The sequence below is a fragment of the Thamnophis elegans genome, chromosome 12, assembly GCF_009769535.1.
Source record: "Thamnophis elegans isolate rThaEle1 chromosome 12, rThaEle1.pri, whole genome shotgun sequence".
NCBI lineage: Eukaryota > Metazoa > Chordata > Lepidosauria > Squamata > Colubridae > Thamnophis > Thamnophis elegans.
This window is the reverse complement of record NC_045552.1, coordinates 43970932-43988020: the sequence shown is the minus strand read 5'-3', so window position 1 is coordinate 43988020 and position 17089 is coordinate 43970932. Positions and strand designations below refer to the sequence as shown.

The 17089-nt window shown below is 44.3% G+C and overlaps 1 protein-coding gene across 1 annotated transcript in view; it reads right to left on the bottom strand.

The window, feature by feature from the left end:
• The window catches only part of LOC116516131 (sodium/hydrogen exchanger 2-like), a 36665-nt gene that overhangs the window by 5511 nt on the left and 14065 nt on the right, over nucleotides 1-17089 (bottom strand). Inside the window, 5 exon segments of the mRNA XM_032228536.1 lie at nucleotides 5295-5429; nucleotides 8167-8271; nucleotides 10196-10364; nucleotides 10905-10975; nucleotides 13839-13928. Of these exon segments, the coding sequence (XP_032084427.1) occupies nucleotides 5295-5429; nucleotides 8167-8271; nucleotides 10196-10364; nucleotides 10905-10975; nucleotides 13839-13928 (570 nt within the window).

Here is a 17089-nt window from a genome sequence, read left to right as displayed (position 1 = left end):
GGCCCAATGAGTAAATATCAGTTGTGAACTCTGCCCTGGCGACAGGAAAGGCATCCGGCCAGTGGTGGGATTCAAAAAATTTCCACTACCGGTTGTCCAGAACCTGTCAGAACTGGCTGAATCCCACCTCTGCATCCAGCCAGTAAACATTCAGCCCCATTCAGTTGCCCCAACTTCACCCTGATGCAAGGGATTTCAGGGTCATAAAAAGACAAAGAAAGTATGAGTGTTATTAGGGTTATTGGGACTAGATCTGTTGTTTTCATGTAAAGCATGCAGTAAATCACGAGCTTGGGAGAAAAATATATTTACTTTGTTCTCTGATATAACTCATCCTTTGCTATCATCAACTGCTATTAAGCTCACTGAGAAAATGAAGGTGCATAGAAATACTTTTATCTCTGTTTCTCTCTCTCTCTCTCTCTCTCTCTCTCTCTCTCTCTCTCTGTTTCTCTGTCTGTCTGTCTGTCTCTGTCTCCCACTTTCTCTCTTTCTCTCTCTCTTTCTTTCTCTTTCTCTCTCTCTCTTTCTTTCTTCCTCTCTGTGTCCCTCTGTCTCTCTCTCCCTCTCTCTCTTTCTTTCTCTCTCTCTCTTTCTTCCTCTCTGTGTCTCTCGCTCTCTCTTTCTTTCTCTCTCTTTCTCTCTTTCTTTCTCTGTGTGTCTCTCTCTCCCTCTGTGTGTGTTTCTCTCTTTCTGTTTCTCTCTCTGTGCATGTGTCTATCTCTGTCTGTCTCTGTCTCTCTGTCTCTCTCTCCCACTTTCTCTGTCTTTCTTTTTCTCTGTGTGTCTCTATTTCTTTCTTTTTCTCTCTCTCTTTCTTTCTTCCTCTCTATGTCCCTTTCTCTCCCTCTCCCTCTCTCTCTTTCTTCCTCTCTGTGTTTCTCTCTCCCTCTTTCTCTTTCTTTCTCTCTCCCCCTCTCTTTCTTTCTGTCTCTCTTTCTCTCTGTGTGTGTCTCTCTCTGTGTTTCTCTGTCTCTCTCTCTGTCTCTCTCTCTCTCTCTCTGTCTCTGTCTCTCTCATACACACACACACACACACACACACACACATGAAAAACCAGGACTAATAGCAGCTTTGGGAAAATGCATTAGTGAGGATAAGACTAATAGCTTTCTCCATTTCTCAGTGTTGCTGATCCTTTCAAAATTAGAGGGCTCCAACCATGAAAACCTGTGCTTAATCAGATAAAACAGAGAAAGCTTCCAGATACTTTTTTTCCCCTTACATCTTTGTCAAAAGAGAAAAGAACAAGGCATGAACCAGAAGCTCACAACTAACAGGACAAGCCGGCTCTTGCACAACTTCTGTCCTTACCACAAAGGGAGAAGTTTTACCCTCCAAGTAATTTATCTTCGTAATGGATTTTTACAGAATTGGCTTAGACTCACTGAGCATATGATACAATAAAAGAGGCAGATGAGTTATTTTGTCATCTAGTCTTCCTGGTGGGCAGAAACATTTTAAATGCGGGGTCATCTTCCCTTGGAGTAATTGTGTAATATTTACTCCAAATCTGCCTACCAATTTGGGAAAATGTTCACATCCTGCAAAAGGAGATACTATTTTTGTACCCACTTTTTCCAAAGTGTTTTATACTTTCTAAATTTCTGGGAATTGATTTGTGGCTGATTTTATTGTTTCAAGATGGGGGGAAATGGTAGCAATGTTCCCCCCCCCATTACACACACACACACACACATACACACACACACACACTGCAGTCAGTTAGCTTACCCAGTTTTCTGATTTAAAAACAAATACAGCACGGACAGGGTTCTGCGGAGAATGTGGATTGCTAAAGAAAGGATTGCTCATTGAAAGGTAGAGTACACATAGAGCTCCCTTGGACAAATTGTTAATAAATAACTATTGGAATATCACATTCTACCTACGAAAATTGCATCAATATTCCCTTTTGCTTTACTCATGGGTTATTCCACCCCTGGACTTTGAAGAAGCAGGATAGAAGCATTGATTGCTTTTCAATTTTGATATTGGGGAAGACTTCGGAGAATACCATGGACAGCTAATCTTTCTTTCTTTTCTTTTTTCTTTCTTTTTTCTCCCTCCCTCCCTTCCCTCCTGTAATAAATTCTTGTTCAATTTGCTAAGTAAGTAAGTGAGTAAGTAAGTAAGTAAAGAAGGAAGGAAGGAAGGAAAGAAAGAAAGAAAGAAAGAAAGAAAGAAAGAAAGAAAGGTTGAGAGAAGGGAAGGGAAAGAAAAGGAAAGGAAGGGGAGGGAAAGGAAAGGAAAGGAAAGGAAAGGAAAGGAAAGGAAAGGAAAGGAAAGGAACCAATGGGTCATCAAACAAATCAACTCAGATTTCTCACATGAGGGACACATGACCATGTTCAAATTATCATATTTTGGACACATTGCTTAAAGACTCAGCTCTCTGGAAAAAAAACTCTAATCCTGGAAAAAGTGGGTGGACAAATCCCTCTTTGGAAGTTTTCTACTTGGAAACCTGGTAAAAAAGAAACTTTCTAACAATCTCTCCAGTCTGATCAGCAGTAGCATCGCAACTTGAAAATAACAACCAGTAACTAAAAATGGGAGAGAATCTCAAGTGAGAATAAAATTGTTAATAATAATATTGTTAGATTATTTTATGATAAATTGCACATTTACTTCTCCTTTTAGATTTGGATACCATTTTCATCCAAAAATGCCCTGTGATGTTGTAACCCTTAATTAACACAAACAGCTAACAAGGGCTCAGTTGATGGTTATTAAGAAAGAAGTCCTTCAGATGTCCCAAAGATGCTTTTTCAAGAAGCAAATGAACTTTCTTTGTTTTTCCTTCAAGGCGTTTCACTTCTCATCCAAGAAGCTGCTTCAGAACTTCAGTGTGAGAAGCGAAATTTCTACAAGGAAAAAACAAGTCCAGTTGCCCCTTGAAAAAGCACCTTTAGGACAACCATGACCTGGATGGCTGAGAATCTCCATCGACAAGTCCTTCAGATATAACAAGAGCTCTGACCATACTTCATCTTCCTAGCAATGGCCCCAGTTGTGATTTGTCTTCCCAGGGAAAATCTGGGAATTCATCAGACATCAGGACATCTGTCCAACCCACGTATGTTTGATTCAACTTGCACTTACTCTAAATTAGCTCTGTCATACTGAGATCATCTGGAGTGACAAAGATGAACTGAATTGGGGTGATCAAATTTCCATCAAAGAAGTCACATTAGGAACAAGCCGTTTGCCTTTTCTTTCTTCCCTATCACAGAGAGCAAAACTCCCAACTTTTCCCGTTTGTTTTTTTTTCGAAACTGAGAAAAAGGATGACCAGATTTGAATAGGTTAGGACAGTCATGGTGAACCTTTTTGGCATCAAGGGCCCAAACTGGAACACCTGTGCATGTGAGAACATGTGCGTGCACCAGAGCACCCAAAATTTGAAGACCAGCTGGCCGATGCACGCATGCCTGGTTTTTTTTTTTTTTTTTTTTTTTTTTTTTTTTTTTGGTGTTTTGGGGGCATTTTTCAGGCTGTTTTCAGGCTGTTTTTCTAGCTATTTTCAGGCTAGTTTTGGGGCCATTTTCTGGCCATTTTCTGGCTGTTTTCAAGCCAATTTTCAGGCTGGTTTTTGGGCCATTTATCAGGTCATTTGGGGGACCGATTTCAGGGCATTTTTTGGCCTGAAAACAGTCCAAAAATGGCCACAAAATGGCCCCAAAATGGCATGTTTTTTTAAACCAGAAGAGCAGCTGGCGACAGCACATGTGCCCACAGACAGGGCTCTGCGTGCCACCTTTGCTATCACGAGGTTAGGATTTTTTTTTTTAATGGCCCAAAGTTGAATCCTTGCAAAGCTAGTCATTAGATTTCTTTAACTTGGATGAAATTGAAAAATAAAGTTAATAAAAGATCTTTGCAGCTTGAGCGAAGGGCATCCCTGTCCAGAGAAGATGCTTCTTCATCATTTAGGACCAGAGGTGGGTTCCTACCAGTTCGCACCTATTCGGTAGAACCGGTTCGTCAAATCTACCGAACCGGTTAGAAGAGGTTCCACCAGTGGACCCGGAAAGCAGGCCACACCTACAGAAGAGGTTCCAAAAATTTTTGAAACCCACCACTGGTCCTTGGATATGATTATTCTACATTATCATGCTCATATTTATAAAACTCAGTGCCTCTGTGAACGGTAAGGATGACTACTGTGTTTGTGGTACAATCAGAACAATCAGTGTTGAAGTTGTTTTAACGCAAACCAAAGATGCCTTTTAAAAAACAAGTTTACATCATATTCTTATGCATGCCACTGCTGTGTGTGAGGTAATTTAAGGTGGTTCTGACAAGTGTCGTCGGCATCGTCATATCCGGTCACATGGGTGGCAAGCCACTCCCACAAAGGTAGCCACACCCACAGAGTAGGTTCGAACAATTTTTGAAACCCACCACTGTTTAGGACAGTGGAGCGCTAATTTTATTGTTGAGTTATCATTTAATATTTACTGTTTTCAGCCGATGGTTTCCGTCTCTCTCCCCACCTTAAGTGCCCTATGCTCTTCCCACCCAGAAGGTTAACTGATAAATCCACGTTTAACATGCCTTTCCAATTTTTCAAATTATGTTTCTCTTTGCCTCTCCTTCCCTCCCTGCCCTCCCCTTCTTTTTCTCTTGCAAATGTAGTTATATGGGCTCCATCTTGTGGCCAAATAAAAGATAGACTTTGAAATGAAACTAGACTTACTAGTAAAATGAATTGCCTTACTCTTAGCTTAGATCTCTTCCATGCTAGCAAGCCACACCAACTATTACAAACATTATTCAGTTATTATTTACTATTATTTCAGAGGTTAGATGTCTCTAGAAAACAATGTTGACACCAATATATAGAGACGACACCAGATTGAGAATAAAGGTAAAAGTTCCCCTCGCACATATGTGTTAGTCGTTCCTGGGGGGCAGTGCTCATCTCTGTTTCAAAGCCAAAGAGCCAGCGCTGTCTGAAGGCATCTCTGTGGTCATGTGGCCAGCATGACTAAATGCCAAAGGGGCACAGAACACTGTTACCTTCCCACCAAAGTGGTGCCTATTTTTCTACTTGCATTTTTACGTGCTTTCGAACTGCTAGGTTGGCAGAAGTTGGGACAAGTAACGGGAGCTCACTCCGTTATGCAGCGCTAGGGATTCGAACCGTCGAACTGCCGACCTTTCTGTTCGACAAGCTCAGCGTCTTAGCCACTGAGCCACCGCATCCCGTGGAAACTTTAGCTCACAGTAAATGCTGAATGAGCTGACCATGATCTGAATCTACTTCCATGATCTAACAGCCATTGTACCTCCTCGCTGAGATAATCCGAGGGACTTCTCTCTGGGCAGATTTGCAAACTTTTGTGCCTGAGGATGACGATTTCTTTGACTTGCTCTGCTGGTTCTGCTTCACAAGGAAGTGTGTGTCGATTATAGGCTGACACCTGGTCATGGAAAATGTAAACAAACCAACATCAATATTCATTCTTTCTTTCTTTCTTTCTTTCTTTCTTTCTTTCTGTCTCTGTCTCTGTCTCTCTCTCTCTCTGTCTCTCTCTCTCTGTCTCTGTCTCTGTCTCTGTCTCTCTCACTCTCTCTTTCTCTTTCTCTCTCTCTCTCCCTTTATTGGTCATCTAGTCTTTCTGGTGGGCAAAGTGGGAACATTTTAAATTCGGGCTCATCTTCCCTTTGAGTAAATGTGTAATATTTCCTCAAAATCTGCCTACCATCTTGGGAAAGTGTTCTTTTCCTGCAAAAGGAGATAGTATTTTTGTACCCACCTTTTCCTAAGTGTTTTATACTATCTAAATTGCTGGGAATTGATTTGTGGCTGATTTTATTGTTACAAGATGGCGGGAAATAATAACAATGTTCTTCCCCCATTATATATCTCCCCTCCCACCTCCCCTCCCCCCACACACTCATCCCTAATTCACGGTTCCACCACAAAACCGCGCTCGACTAAACTGCGTCTGACTAAACTGCGTCGCTGACGTCATCAACAGGGCGACAACAGCGCGGAGACAGAAGCACGCTGTAAACCCTAAACCTAAAATTAACCCCTAAACCTAAACCTAACCCCCCTAAACCTAACCCTAAACCTAACCCTTAACCTAACCCTAAACCTAACCCTAAACCTAACCCTTAACCTAACCCTAAACCTAACCCTAACCCTAACCCTAACCCTAACCCTAACCCTTAACCTAACCCTAACCCTAACCCTAACCCTAAACCTAACCCTAACCCTAACCCTAACCCTTAACCTAACCCTAAAGCTAACCCTAAAGCTAACCCTAAACCTAACCCTTACCTTAAGTTGAATCGGCTTGCTTTCAAAGCACTATTTAAAGCGCACTTCTTTCTCCGCGCTGGCTGTTGTCGCCCTGTTGATGACGTCAGCGACACGGTTTAATCGGGCGCGGTTTAGTCGAGCGCGGTTTTGACGGGTCACGTAATTAACACCATTGTAAAATGCACCTTCACTTGGCCAGACTGCTTAGCAAGGGCTGCTCTAGCAGTGAGGATGACTCATATGGCTCTAGGGAGGGATCCTTGGTGCTCTCTGAGGTTGCTTCTTGCAAACATTTCATTACCCAACTAGGTAACATCAGTGCTGGAAGAGGGGGAGGTTTTGAGGTGGAAGAGGAAAATGACAACTTGGGGTCCTTGGTGCTCTCTGACCTAGGTTGTTTCTTGCAGATGTTTCATTACCCAACTAGGTCACATCATCAGTGCTGGCAGGGGAGAGGGAGGAGGACGAGGAGGACTGTGGGGTCCAGTGACGTGCAGTCAGCTTTACCCCTGGTGAGGCACTTTTTAGACTTGTGCACTTCAACTCCCAGAATTCCACAGCCAGGCATGCTCAGTTCCGATTTAAAGCGACAGCATTTTTGCCCCTTGCAAAATAAGTTTTCCCATTCTTTTTCTTCTCCCTCCCCCTCCTTCCTCCCTCTCTCCCTCCCTCCCCCCTCTCTCAAACAGACACACGCACACAGAGAACTTTGATCCCTCTCTCATTCACTTACTCTCAAACACAAACACAGAAGTTGGATTGGATATATTTTTCCAAGGCTTGAAAGCAGCTCCTCTGCCATACCCCTCCTTCCCCTGCTGCCTTCCGATCAAACTTTTTGAATTCCTCCCCCCTCCCCACACACGCACCTTTTCCAGCTGTTTCAGAGACGATTTCAACTCTGCTTCTCTCTGCCCTCCCCTCATGAAAGGCCAGGGCTCTGTCAGACTGAGCTAGTTGCTCCCAGAGAACTCTAAAAAGCCTCTAAAAATGCCCTCTACAGGAGGCGAGAGAATACGTCCCACATTTGCATAAGGAATTTTTTGCTTGTTAACCCTTGCTTAACTCTTAAAAGGCAAAAAATTCCTTATGCAAAAGAGGCCCCTAGTTCTCTGGCCTCCTCCTATGGTTAACACAAAGCACGGTTCCAAGTCACTGTGAATCTGGCAGCAACTACCTTGGCTTTAATTATTTTTAAAAAATTCTTTAAAATCCTTTCCTTCTCCTCATGACTGGTGAGGCCACGCCTCCCTTGCCTCTAGTGACTGCACGTCCCTGGTGGGGTCCTTGGTGCTCTCTGAGCTTGGTTATTTTCTTGTAGACATTTCATTACCCAAACTAGGTTATGTCATCGGTACTAGTTGACCAGCATTGAGGATGTTACCTAGTTTGAATAATGAAATGTCTGAAAGATAATAGCAAGTTCACAGAGCACCAAGGAGCCCTCTTTTCAAATATTATTTATTGGTACATGAGAGAAGGGACTCTGTGATAGCCAGAACTTCAAGGACTGGCCATAAGTCCCACTTCTTCAGAGATGTTGTAAGTTCAAACACTTGCTGAATGAGGGATTGTTAAGCAAGGATCACCTCTATGGTCAGAGATTATTAGTAACAATAGAACATTTGTAGCTCAGCTGAATTGTAGGGGACTTGGTGCTTTCTGAGCTGGGTTGTTTTCTTGCAGATATCTCGTTACCAAACTAGGTAACATCTTCAGTGCCAGATAGAAGTGAGGTTTCCAGCACAAATGATATTAGTGAAAACAACCAAGTTTAGAAAACACTAAGGACCCCACAGCACCAAGTCTCCGGCTTACATGAAACCCCTTCAAAGCTTTTATTGATTCCCCACTTCCTGGAAAATATTCTCATTGGAGAAATATCTCACCATCCTCCTTGTTTTGTACAAGTTCTTCTCCAATATCTTCTGGATTTCATTCATCTCGTCTTGACTGAGACTCTCGGTGTCAACACTTATGGTAACAGGATTGTCCTTTTTGCTAGAAAGGGGGTGGGGAGAGGAAATGAGCCATTATAGAAAAGGGTTAACATTTATTTATATGTCAATGGACCAGGCTGATTTTGAATTCCAAAAATAGCATCAAAGCTCAGGGGTGGGATTCAGCCGGTTCGGGCTGGTTTGTGCAAGCTGGTAGCTCCAACAATCAGCTGGGGAGTGAACTGGTAGGTCCGACGTTCATGTGGGGAGTGAATGGGTAGCTCGGATGATCAGCTGGGGAGCGAACCGGTAGCTCTGACGATCAGTTGGGAAGCGAACTGGTAACTCCAACAATCAGCTGGGGAACAATTTGGTAGCTCCGACGATCAGCTGGGGAGCAAACCGGTAGCTGCAATGATCAGCTGGAGAGCAAACCAGTAGCTCCGATGATCAGCTGGGGACCGAACCGGTAACTCCAACGATCAGCTGGGGAACAATTTGATAGCTCCAATGATCAGCTGGGGAGCAAACCAGTAGTTCTGACGATCAGCTGCAGAGCGAACCGGTAGCTCCGTTGATCAGCTGGGGAACAAACCGGTAGCTCTGATGATCAGCTGGGGAGCAAACTGGTAGGTCCAACGATCATCTGGGGAGAGAGCCGGTAGCTCTGATGATCAGCTGGGGAGAGAACCAGTAACTCCGACAATCAGCTGGAGAGTGAACCGGTAGCTCTGATGATCAGTTGAGGAGAGAACAGGTTCACTCCAACGATCAGGTGGGCCTGCCCACCCGCCTCTGTGCTTTCCTTACCTATATCCTCTCATCTGATTCACACAGCAGAGCGGATTGCCATGCCTCAGCTGTATTATTCCCCAAGAAGTAACGTGGAAGGTAAATTTTGTTAAAACTGCACACGCATGCAGAACTGGTTGTTAAACCAGCAGGATCCCACCACTGCTTGAAACTCTACTGTATCTCTCAAAACAGATGGAATGAGCAATTGTAGTTTAAGATGCTGGATTTTAAAAAATGCCGACTCTAGTCCACCTTCAACTGCCAAAAATTCTTTGGGTGGCTTTGGGTCAGTTAGACCAACTTGTATCTCAAGGTTGTTTTGAAGACGAAATGGAGAGACCAATGGTGAAATTCAATTTTTTTTTATTATCAGTTCTGTGGGCGTGGCTTGGTGGGCGTGGCTTGGTGGACATGGCAAGGGAAGGATACTGCAAAATGTCCATTCCCATCCCACTCTGGAGGCCAGCCAGAGGTGGCATTTGCTGGTTCTCCAAACTACTCAAAATGTCCATTACCAGTTCTCCAGAACCTGTCAGAACCTGCTGGATTTCACCCCTGCGAGAGACCCTAGTAATTCTGCAAGAGAGACAGACAGACAGACAAATAGAGACAGAGACAGAGAGACAGAGAGAAACAGAGAGAGACAGAGAGAGACAGAGACAGAGAGAAACAGAGAGAGACAGAGACAGAGAGACAGAAACAGGAACAGAGACAGAGACAAAGAGACAGACAGAGACAGAGAGACAGAGAGACAGAGAGACAGAGACAGAGAAAGAGAGAGACAGAGAGACAGAGACAGAGACAGAGACAGAGACAGAGACAGAGAGACAGAGACAGAGACAAAGAGACAGACAGAGACAGAGACAGACAGAGACAGACAGAGACAGACAGAGACAGAGAGACAGAGACAGAGACAAAGAGACAGACAGAGACAGAGACAGAGAAAGAGAGAGACAGAGAGACAGAGACAGAGACAGAGAGACAGAGAGAGAGACAAAGAGACAGACAGAGACAGAGAGACAGAGACAGAGAAAGAGAGAGACAGAGAGACAGAGACAGAGAGATAGACAGACAGACAGACAGAGACAGAGACAGACAGAGAGAAAGAAAGAGAGAAAGAGAGAAAGAGAGAGAATCAGAATGAAAAGGCGCTTTCACTGTGTCAACTGAAGAAAGGAAGGACTCACAGCAATGCTTTTTGAGATGGTCTCCAGGAGAGCTGACCTGCTTCAGCTAACTCAATCGCACGCTTCCTCTCCAGTTTCTCATGCAGCAGGACAATACTTGATTTGGGTTGCTTATATTCCCGGAGCAAATATTTCTGCAAGTGTTTGCTGTTGAAATACTCTAATCTGTCCAGAAAGGAAAACAGAAAAGAAAACCAGAGTCAGGGAAAGACAGAGAAGGAAAGTCACTCATTAATGTCACTCGTTTAAAAAAAGCAACACTCTTGGTGTGCAAGAACTACTTGAGCACAAATTTGGGAAACACAAGCGACCTGCTTGGCATTTGATTTGATTAGATTAGATTAGATTAGATTAGATTAGATTAGATTAGATTAACATTGGTTAGATTAGATTAACAGAGTTGGAGGGAGGGAGGGAGGGAGGGAGGGAGGGAGGGGAGAAAAGGAACAGAGAGTGAAGGTGAGAGAAAGAGAAAGAAAGAGGAAGGGGGAGGGAGGAAGATGGATGGGAGAGAGGGAGGGAGGGAGAGAGGGAGGGAGGAAGGAATTCTTCTTATTATTGTGAAATAATAATCTGCTTTGTAACACAAGGATGAATACAGCTAAATCATCCCTCAAGGGAACTTTATACAGTCATGAAATCAAATGTACAAGCTTTTCCCCCTCTTTATACATGCAGAGACTTGTATTTTTAACAAATCCTTACTTGTCTTTCCAATAATACTGTCCCCAGTGTCCCGATATATCTTCAATCCCAGCCAACAAATGATCCAGGAACTGAACACAGAGCGAGAGAGAGAAAGGAGGATTTTGATTTACATGTTTGTATTGTTGTTGAGGCATAAAGGATGGACTCCAGGCATCTGAAGCCTCAAGACAAAACCAGAAACACACTGGGTGGCAGAAGGCTTCACACTGCTCCTTGCGTGTCTCTGTCTGTGTGCGCGAGTGAGTAAAACCACAGGGAAAATTCTCCCATACCTCTTACACTCACTTCGATGAAAGAGAATTGTCCTCTTGAAATTCGTTTCAAAGAGCAGAATTTTGTGGAAAACTCTGAGGAGTTGGTTGACAAGCCAGTGATACTCCGTATAATTTTTGACGTACCCGAAACATTCGTTTCATTTATGCTTCATTTATGTTATTCCATTTTTTCTCTGTCCACTTAACTAGCTTAGTGGGGACTAATGATACGAAATGGAAGGCTTGACAAATCACAGGCAATTTGGAACTTATGTGAAGATTTGGATTACTAATGGTTTCGCCTTATATTTTCTCATGCAGATTATTCCTTGGAACCTGACCTGTCTTGATAAGCACTAAAAATTGATAATTGTTTGAAAAATATAGTTATACAATTAATAAATAGATTGATGTACTGCTGGTGTTAAGCAACAATAAGGTAAAGGTTCCCCTCGCACATAAGTGCTAGTCGTTCCCAACTGTAGGGGGCGGTACCAGTGGTGGGATTCAGGCCTGGGTACAGCATGGAAACTGCTTTGGTCGCCCTGACTGATTATCTCTGGTGGCCCATGGATAGAGGACATTCCTCTATCCTGGTGCTTCTTGACCTCTCAGCGGCCTTCGATACCATCAACCATGGTATCCTTCTGTGACGCCTGGAGGAAGTGGGAGTGAGAGGCACCGTTTTACGGTGGTTCTCCTCTTACCTCTCTGACAGATCGCAGTCAGTGTTGGTTGGGGGGCAAAGGTCGACCCCTAGGCCCCTCAAATGTGGTGTGTGCCACAGGGTTCAGTCTTGTCCCCCCTCCTATTTAACATCTACATGATGCCGCTAGGTGAGATCATGCAACAGCACGGGATAAAGTACCACCAATACGCAGATGATACACAACTGTATATTTCTGCCCCATGCCAGCTCAGTGTAGTGGTGGACGTGATGTGCCGACGCCTGGAAGCTGTTAGGATCTGGATGGGGGTGAACAAACTTGTGCTCAATCCCGATAAGACTGAGTGGCTTTGGATGCTGCCCCCGAAGGATAGCCTAGACAGTCCATCCTTAACCCTGGGGGTGAAATTTACACCCCTCAGAGAGGGCTCGCAATTTGGGGGTCCTCCTGGATTCACAGCTGACAATGGAACATCATCTGTCAGCTGTGACCAGGGGGGCCTTTGCCCAGGTTCGCCTGGTGCACCAATTGCGGCCCTATTTGGATTGGGAGGCACTTCAAATGGTTACTCATGCCCTTGTCACCTCAAGGCTGGATTATTGCAACGCGGTCTACATGGGGCTACCCTTGAAAAGCGTTCGGAGACTGCAGCTAGTCCAGAATGCGGCCGCGCGAGCGATATTGGGTGTACCGAGGTACACCCACGTTACACCTGTCCTCCGCGAGCTGCACTGGCTACCAATTGGTCTCCGGATGCAATTCAAGGTGTTGGTTATTACCTTTAAAGCCCAACATGGCTTAGGGCCAGCGTACCTTCGAGACCGCCTACTGCCACATACCTCCCAGTGGCCAATAAGATCCCACAGATTGGGCCTCCTTCAGATGCCGTCAGCCAGACAGTGTCGACTGGCGGGGGCCCGGAGGAGAGCCTTCTCTGTGGCTGCTCCGACTCTTTGGAATCAGTTACCCCCAGAGATCCAGACCTTACCCACTCTCATGGCCTTCAGGAAAGCTGTAAAAACCTGGCTGTTCCGGCAGACCTGGGACTGTTGATCTCATTGTTGAGGTCCAGCCCCAGTTAGAATGAATGCATGTGTTTTGTGATTTTAAACTGTCTTTTTTCTTATTTTTTCTTTCTTTCTCTTTTTCTTCTTTTGTAAGCCGCCTGGAGTCCTTCGGGATTGGGCGGCATATAAATTTTAATAATAAATAAATAAATAAATAATTTAACAATCGGTTCTCTGCCCTAATGACCAGCTGGGTAGGTGTGGCTTGGTGCTCATATGACTGTGGGCATGGCCAACTCACCATCACTCAGGTTGATGGGCGCTTCACCTTAGCTGTTACAATGTAATAAGGGTTAACCGGAGAGGCAGTTTCTGTAAGCAGGGCAATAAAGGTTAGGCTAGAAACAACACCAGAACGTTTCCTTCCTGCCTTCCTTACAGGATTAGCCCTGAAAAGTGGGGGGGAAAGTGAGATTTCTTCCAACAATCGGTTCTCCGAACTGCTTAGAAAGTTAACAACCGGTTCTCCTGAATAGGTGCGAACTGGCTGAATCCCACCACTGGGCGGTACTCATCTCCGTTTCAAAGCCGAAGAGCCAGCACTGTCCGAAGAAGTCTCCGTGGTCATGTGGCCGGCATGAGTCAACGCCGAAGCGCATGGAACACTGTTGCCTTCCCACCAAAGGTGGTTCCTATTTTTCTACTTGCATTTTCACATGCTTTTGAACTGCTAGGTTGGCAGAAACTGGGACAAAATGGGAAGTCACTCCGCTACGCAGCGCTAGGGATTCGAACCGCTGAACTGCTGACCTTTCTGATCGACAAGCTCAGCATCTTAGCGACTGAGCCACCTCGTCCCCTTAAGTAACGATAGACATCCTCAAAAAATGAGGACAAACATCCAGGTCTACCACGCCATCCTCTTTCTGAGCTGCTTCAGATTTAGAAATAACATTTTGAATAATTCTAGATCATCTTCCAATGTCCGGCTAAGAAACTTACCCGGATATGAATTTGTTCTCCCACGGTGGGGGCACTTTCTTGTTTTCGAGTGACATGCAGCCAGTCCACAAGAGGACGGATGGTCATCCCCTGCAACATAAGAGAAAAAACAGAAGGAGGAATGGGTAGATCCAATTCAAATGTTGGTTCAATTGTCAGATAAATCACAAGGCTGGAAAGATACAAGTGATGGAGAAGTAGGGAGCAGATTTGAATGTAGATCTTAAACTTGAACTGGGCACCGCCTCAGATGTAGCCACTGTAGCTTTTCTTAAACTGGGAATTGCGTCTTGTTTTTAGGCTCTATTTATTCCCCATAATCTAATTTCTACCTTTCACTTATATTTTTAGAGGGGGAGGAGGAGGTGGAAGGGGAGGGGGAGACTCAGGAAAGAGTAGTTTCAAAAGTTATTTTTTTAAAAAATAAACATGGAGGCTGACTCAAAGTTTTCTTAGGAAGGATGACCACCTGTCAGAAAAGAAGGCAAGATAAGTAGTGGTGTCAGAAACAGATTAATGGAGTTGGAAGCGACCTTGTAGGTCATCTAGCCCACCGCCCCTGCCCAAGCAGATGCTACACCATTTCTGACAGTCTCTTCTTGAAAGCCTCCAGTGGTGAAGCTCCCACAACCTCTGAAGGCAACTTCTCTTCCATGGCTTGATTGCTCTCAGTCAGAAAATATATCCTTATTTCTAGGATGAATCTCTCCTTGATCAGTTTCCATCCATTGTTCCTTGTCTGGCCCTCGGGTGCTTTGGAAAATAGCTTGACCCCCTCCTCCCTGTGGCAGCCCCTCAGATATTGGAAGATGTTATCATGTCTCCCGTGGTCTTTCTCTTCACTAGACTAGCCATGCCTGCAACTGTTCATCATATGTTTTAGCCTCCAGTCCTCTAATCATCTTTGTTGCTCTTCTCTGCACTCTTTCTAGAGTCTCAACATCTTTTTTTATGGTGTGGTGACCAAAACTGTATGCAGTACTCTAGGTGTGGTCTTACTAAGGCTTTATAAAATGGTATTATAGAGTGATATCTCTTTTAGTTTGCCCTTTAGTTATTAGGCATCACTAAATGAAGCTTTCGAGTGACATGCAAGATTCTCAGTCATCCATGACCTGGATGACTGAGAATCTCTATAGACATTTAGTTATTAGGATTTTGTTTTTAACAGTGACACTCTTGATATTGCTGAACTGCCACATATTCAACAGCCATATATGAATGGTGCTGTTAGAAGTCATATCTGAGGATCATTTCTGCTGTCTCCTCCAGAGGAGTCTTCCTTCCTCTTCAGCATCTTCCAGGAAGTCTGCATCATTCACAGCAAAGATCAATCTGACTGGAAAATTCCACAAGTTGATTTATCCGTCTGAAAAGAACCCAATTTAGGTTGGGTAAAGATGTTCAAGGGGACGCAGTGGCTCAATGGCTAAGATGTTGAGTTTGTCGATCAGAAGGTTGGCAGTTTGGCAGTTCAAATCCCTAGCACCGCATAACGGAGTGAGCTCCTGTTACTTGTCCCAGCTTCTGCAAACCTACCAATTCGAAAGCATGTAAAAATGCAAGTAGAAAAATAGGGACCACTTTGCTGGGAAGGTAACAGTGCTCCGTGCGCCTTTGGCGTTGAGTCATGCCGGCCACATGACCACAGAGATGTCTTCGGACAGCGCTGGCTCTTCGGCTTTGAAACAGAGATGAGCACCGCACCCTAGAGTCGGGAACGACTAGCACATATGTGCAAGGGGAACCTTAACCTTTTAAGGATGTTCAAACAAAATACTAGCTTAAAAGACTTCAGAAGAGCTTAATAAACCTATGGGGAACCAATTAAGGCAACCAACATGGAGTTGAAGTCCTACCAGACTTCTATTCCAGGTGCAAAATGTCCTCTCCAGATCTGTTTGACCTTTTAGCAAGCTTTTAGAGACCCAACTTTTTCTGTCAGAAATTAAATTTACCACAAGGTGGCACTAGATGTCAAAAAAAACCCACTCAAATTCTCAGTCCCTATTTTCCTAAGAATCTTGGGGTGGGAAAGTCGTGAAATGCTTCCCATGTTTTTATATTTTGGGGGGAAGGGGTATATTTCTTGAAGCCAGTCACAGAGAAAACCACAAAACGTCTGTTTTAGGCAATTTTAGTGCTCACAATGCATTGGCCAGAATATAAAGCTAAGCTTAAAAAATGGGGAAAAAAACATGCTGAATGCTGGCCTTCCCCAGCAGGTGACATATCTGTTAGACTTTGCCATTGGTCCTGTTGGGAGAACATAAGCTCACCATGTCCCACCCACAAAAAAAAAAAAGGAATCCAGTTGCTTTGCTCCTCCAAACCCTTTTGAGACCTGCCAGCTATGAGGACCTAACTAAAAGAAGATGAGATGAGTGATTGACTGGCTGAGACCATATTTTCAGTTAACAGATCAACAGAGTTGTAAGGGCCTTGCAGGTCATCTATTCCAACCCCCTGTTCAAGCAGGAGACCCTACACCATTTCTGACAAATGGCAGTCCAATCTCTTCTTGAAAGCCTCCAGTGAGGAAGCTCCCACAACTTCTGAACGCAACTTCTGTTCCATAGGTTGATTGTTCTCACTGTCAGGAAATTCCTCCTTGTTTCTAGGTTGAATCTCTCCTTGTGTCAGCGTTCCAAATATCATCCAAAATTAAATCAGAGTTCAAGGCATAGCTTTCATCAAAGTTTCAATTTAATAAGAGAGACATGTTGGTACATCTGTGGGAAACCCGAATCTGAAAGCTTCCTGGGTTTTCCACCCAGTTGAAAGTTCATGATCTTGTCCCCACACCCACAAGTCCATCACATGGTCCAATCTTCCTCTGCCACGCTGGCATTTCCACCCATCTAGTTCCGATCAGGTGCAGAGGTGCGGAGACAAAGAATGACCTTGGGCTTCTAGAAAGGAATGTTCTATTTTGACACCTTTGTGAGTTTCCATCCATTATTCCTTGTCTGACCTTCAGGTGCTTTGGAAAATATCTTGACCCCTTCTCTCTGTGGCAGCCCCTCAAATATTGGAAGACTTCTATCCTGTCTTCCCTGGTCCTTCTCTTCACTAGACTAGCCAGGCCCAGTTCCTGCAACCACTCTTCATATGTTTTAGCCTCCAGTCCCCTAATCATCCTGGTTGCTCTTCTCTGCCCTTTTTCTAGAGTCTCAACATCTTTTTTATAGTGTGGTGACCAAAACTGGAGGCAGTACTCTAGGTGTGGTCTTACTAAGGCTTTATAGAGT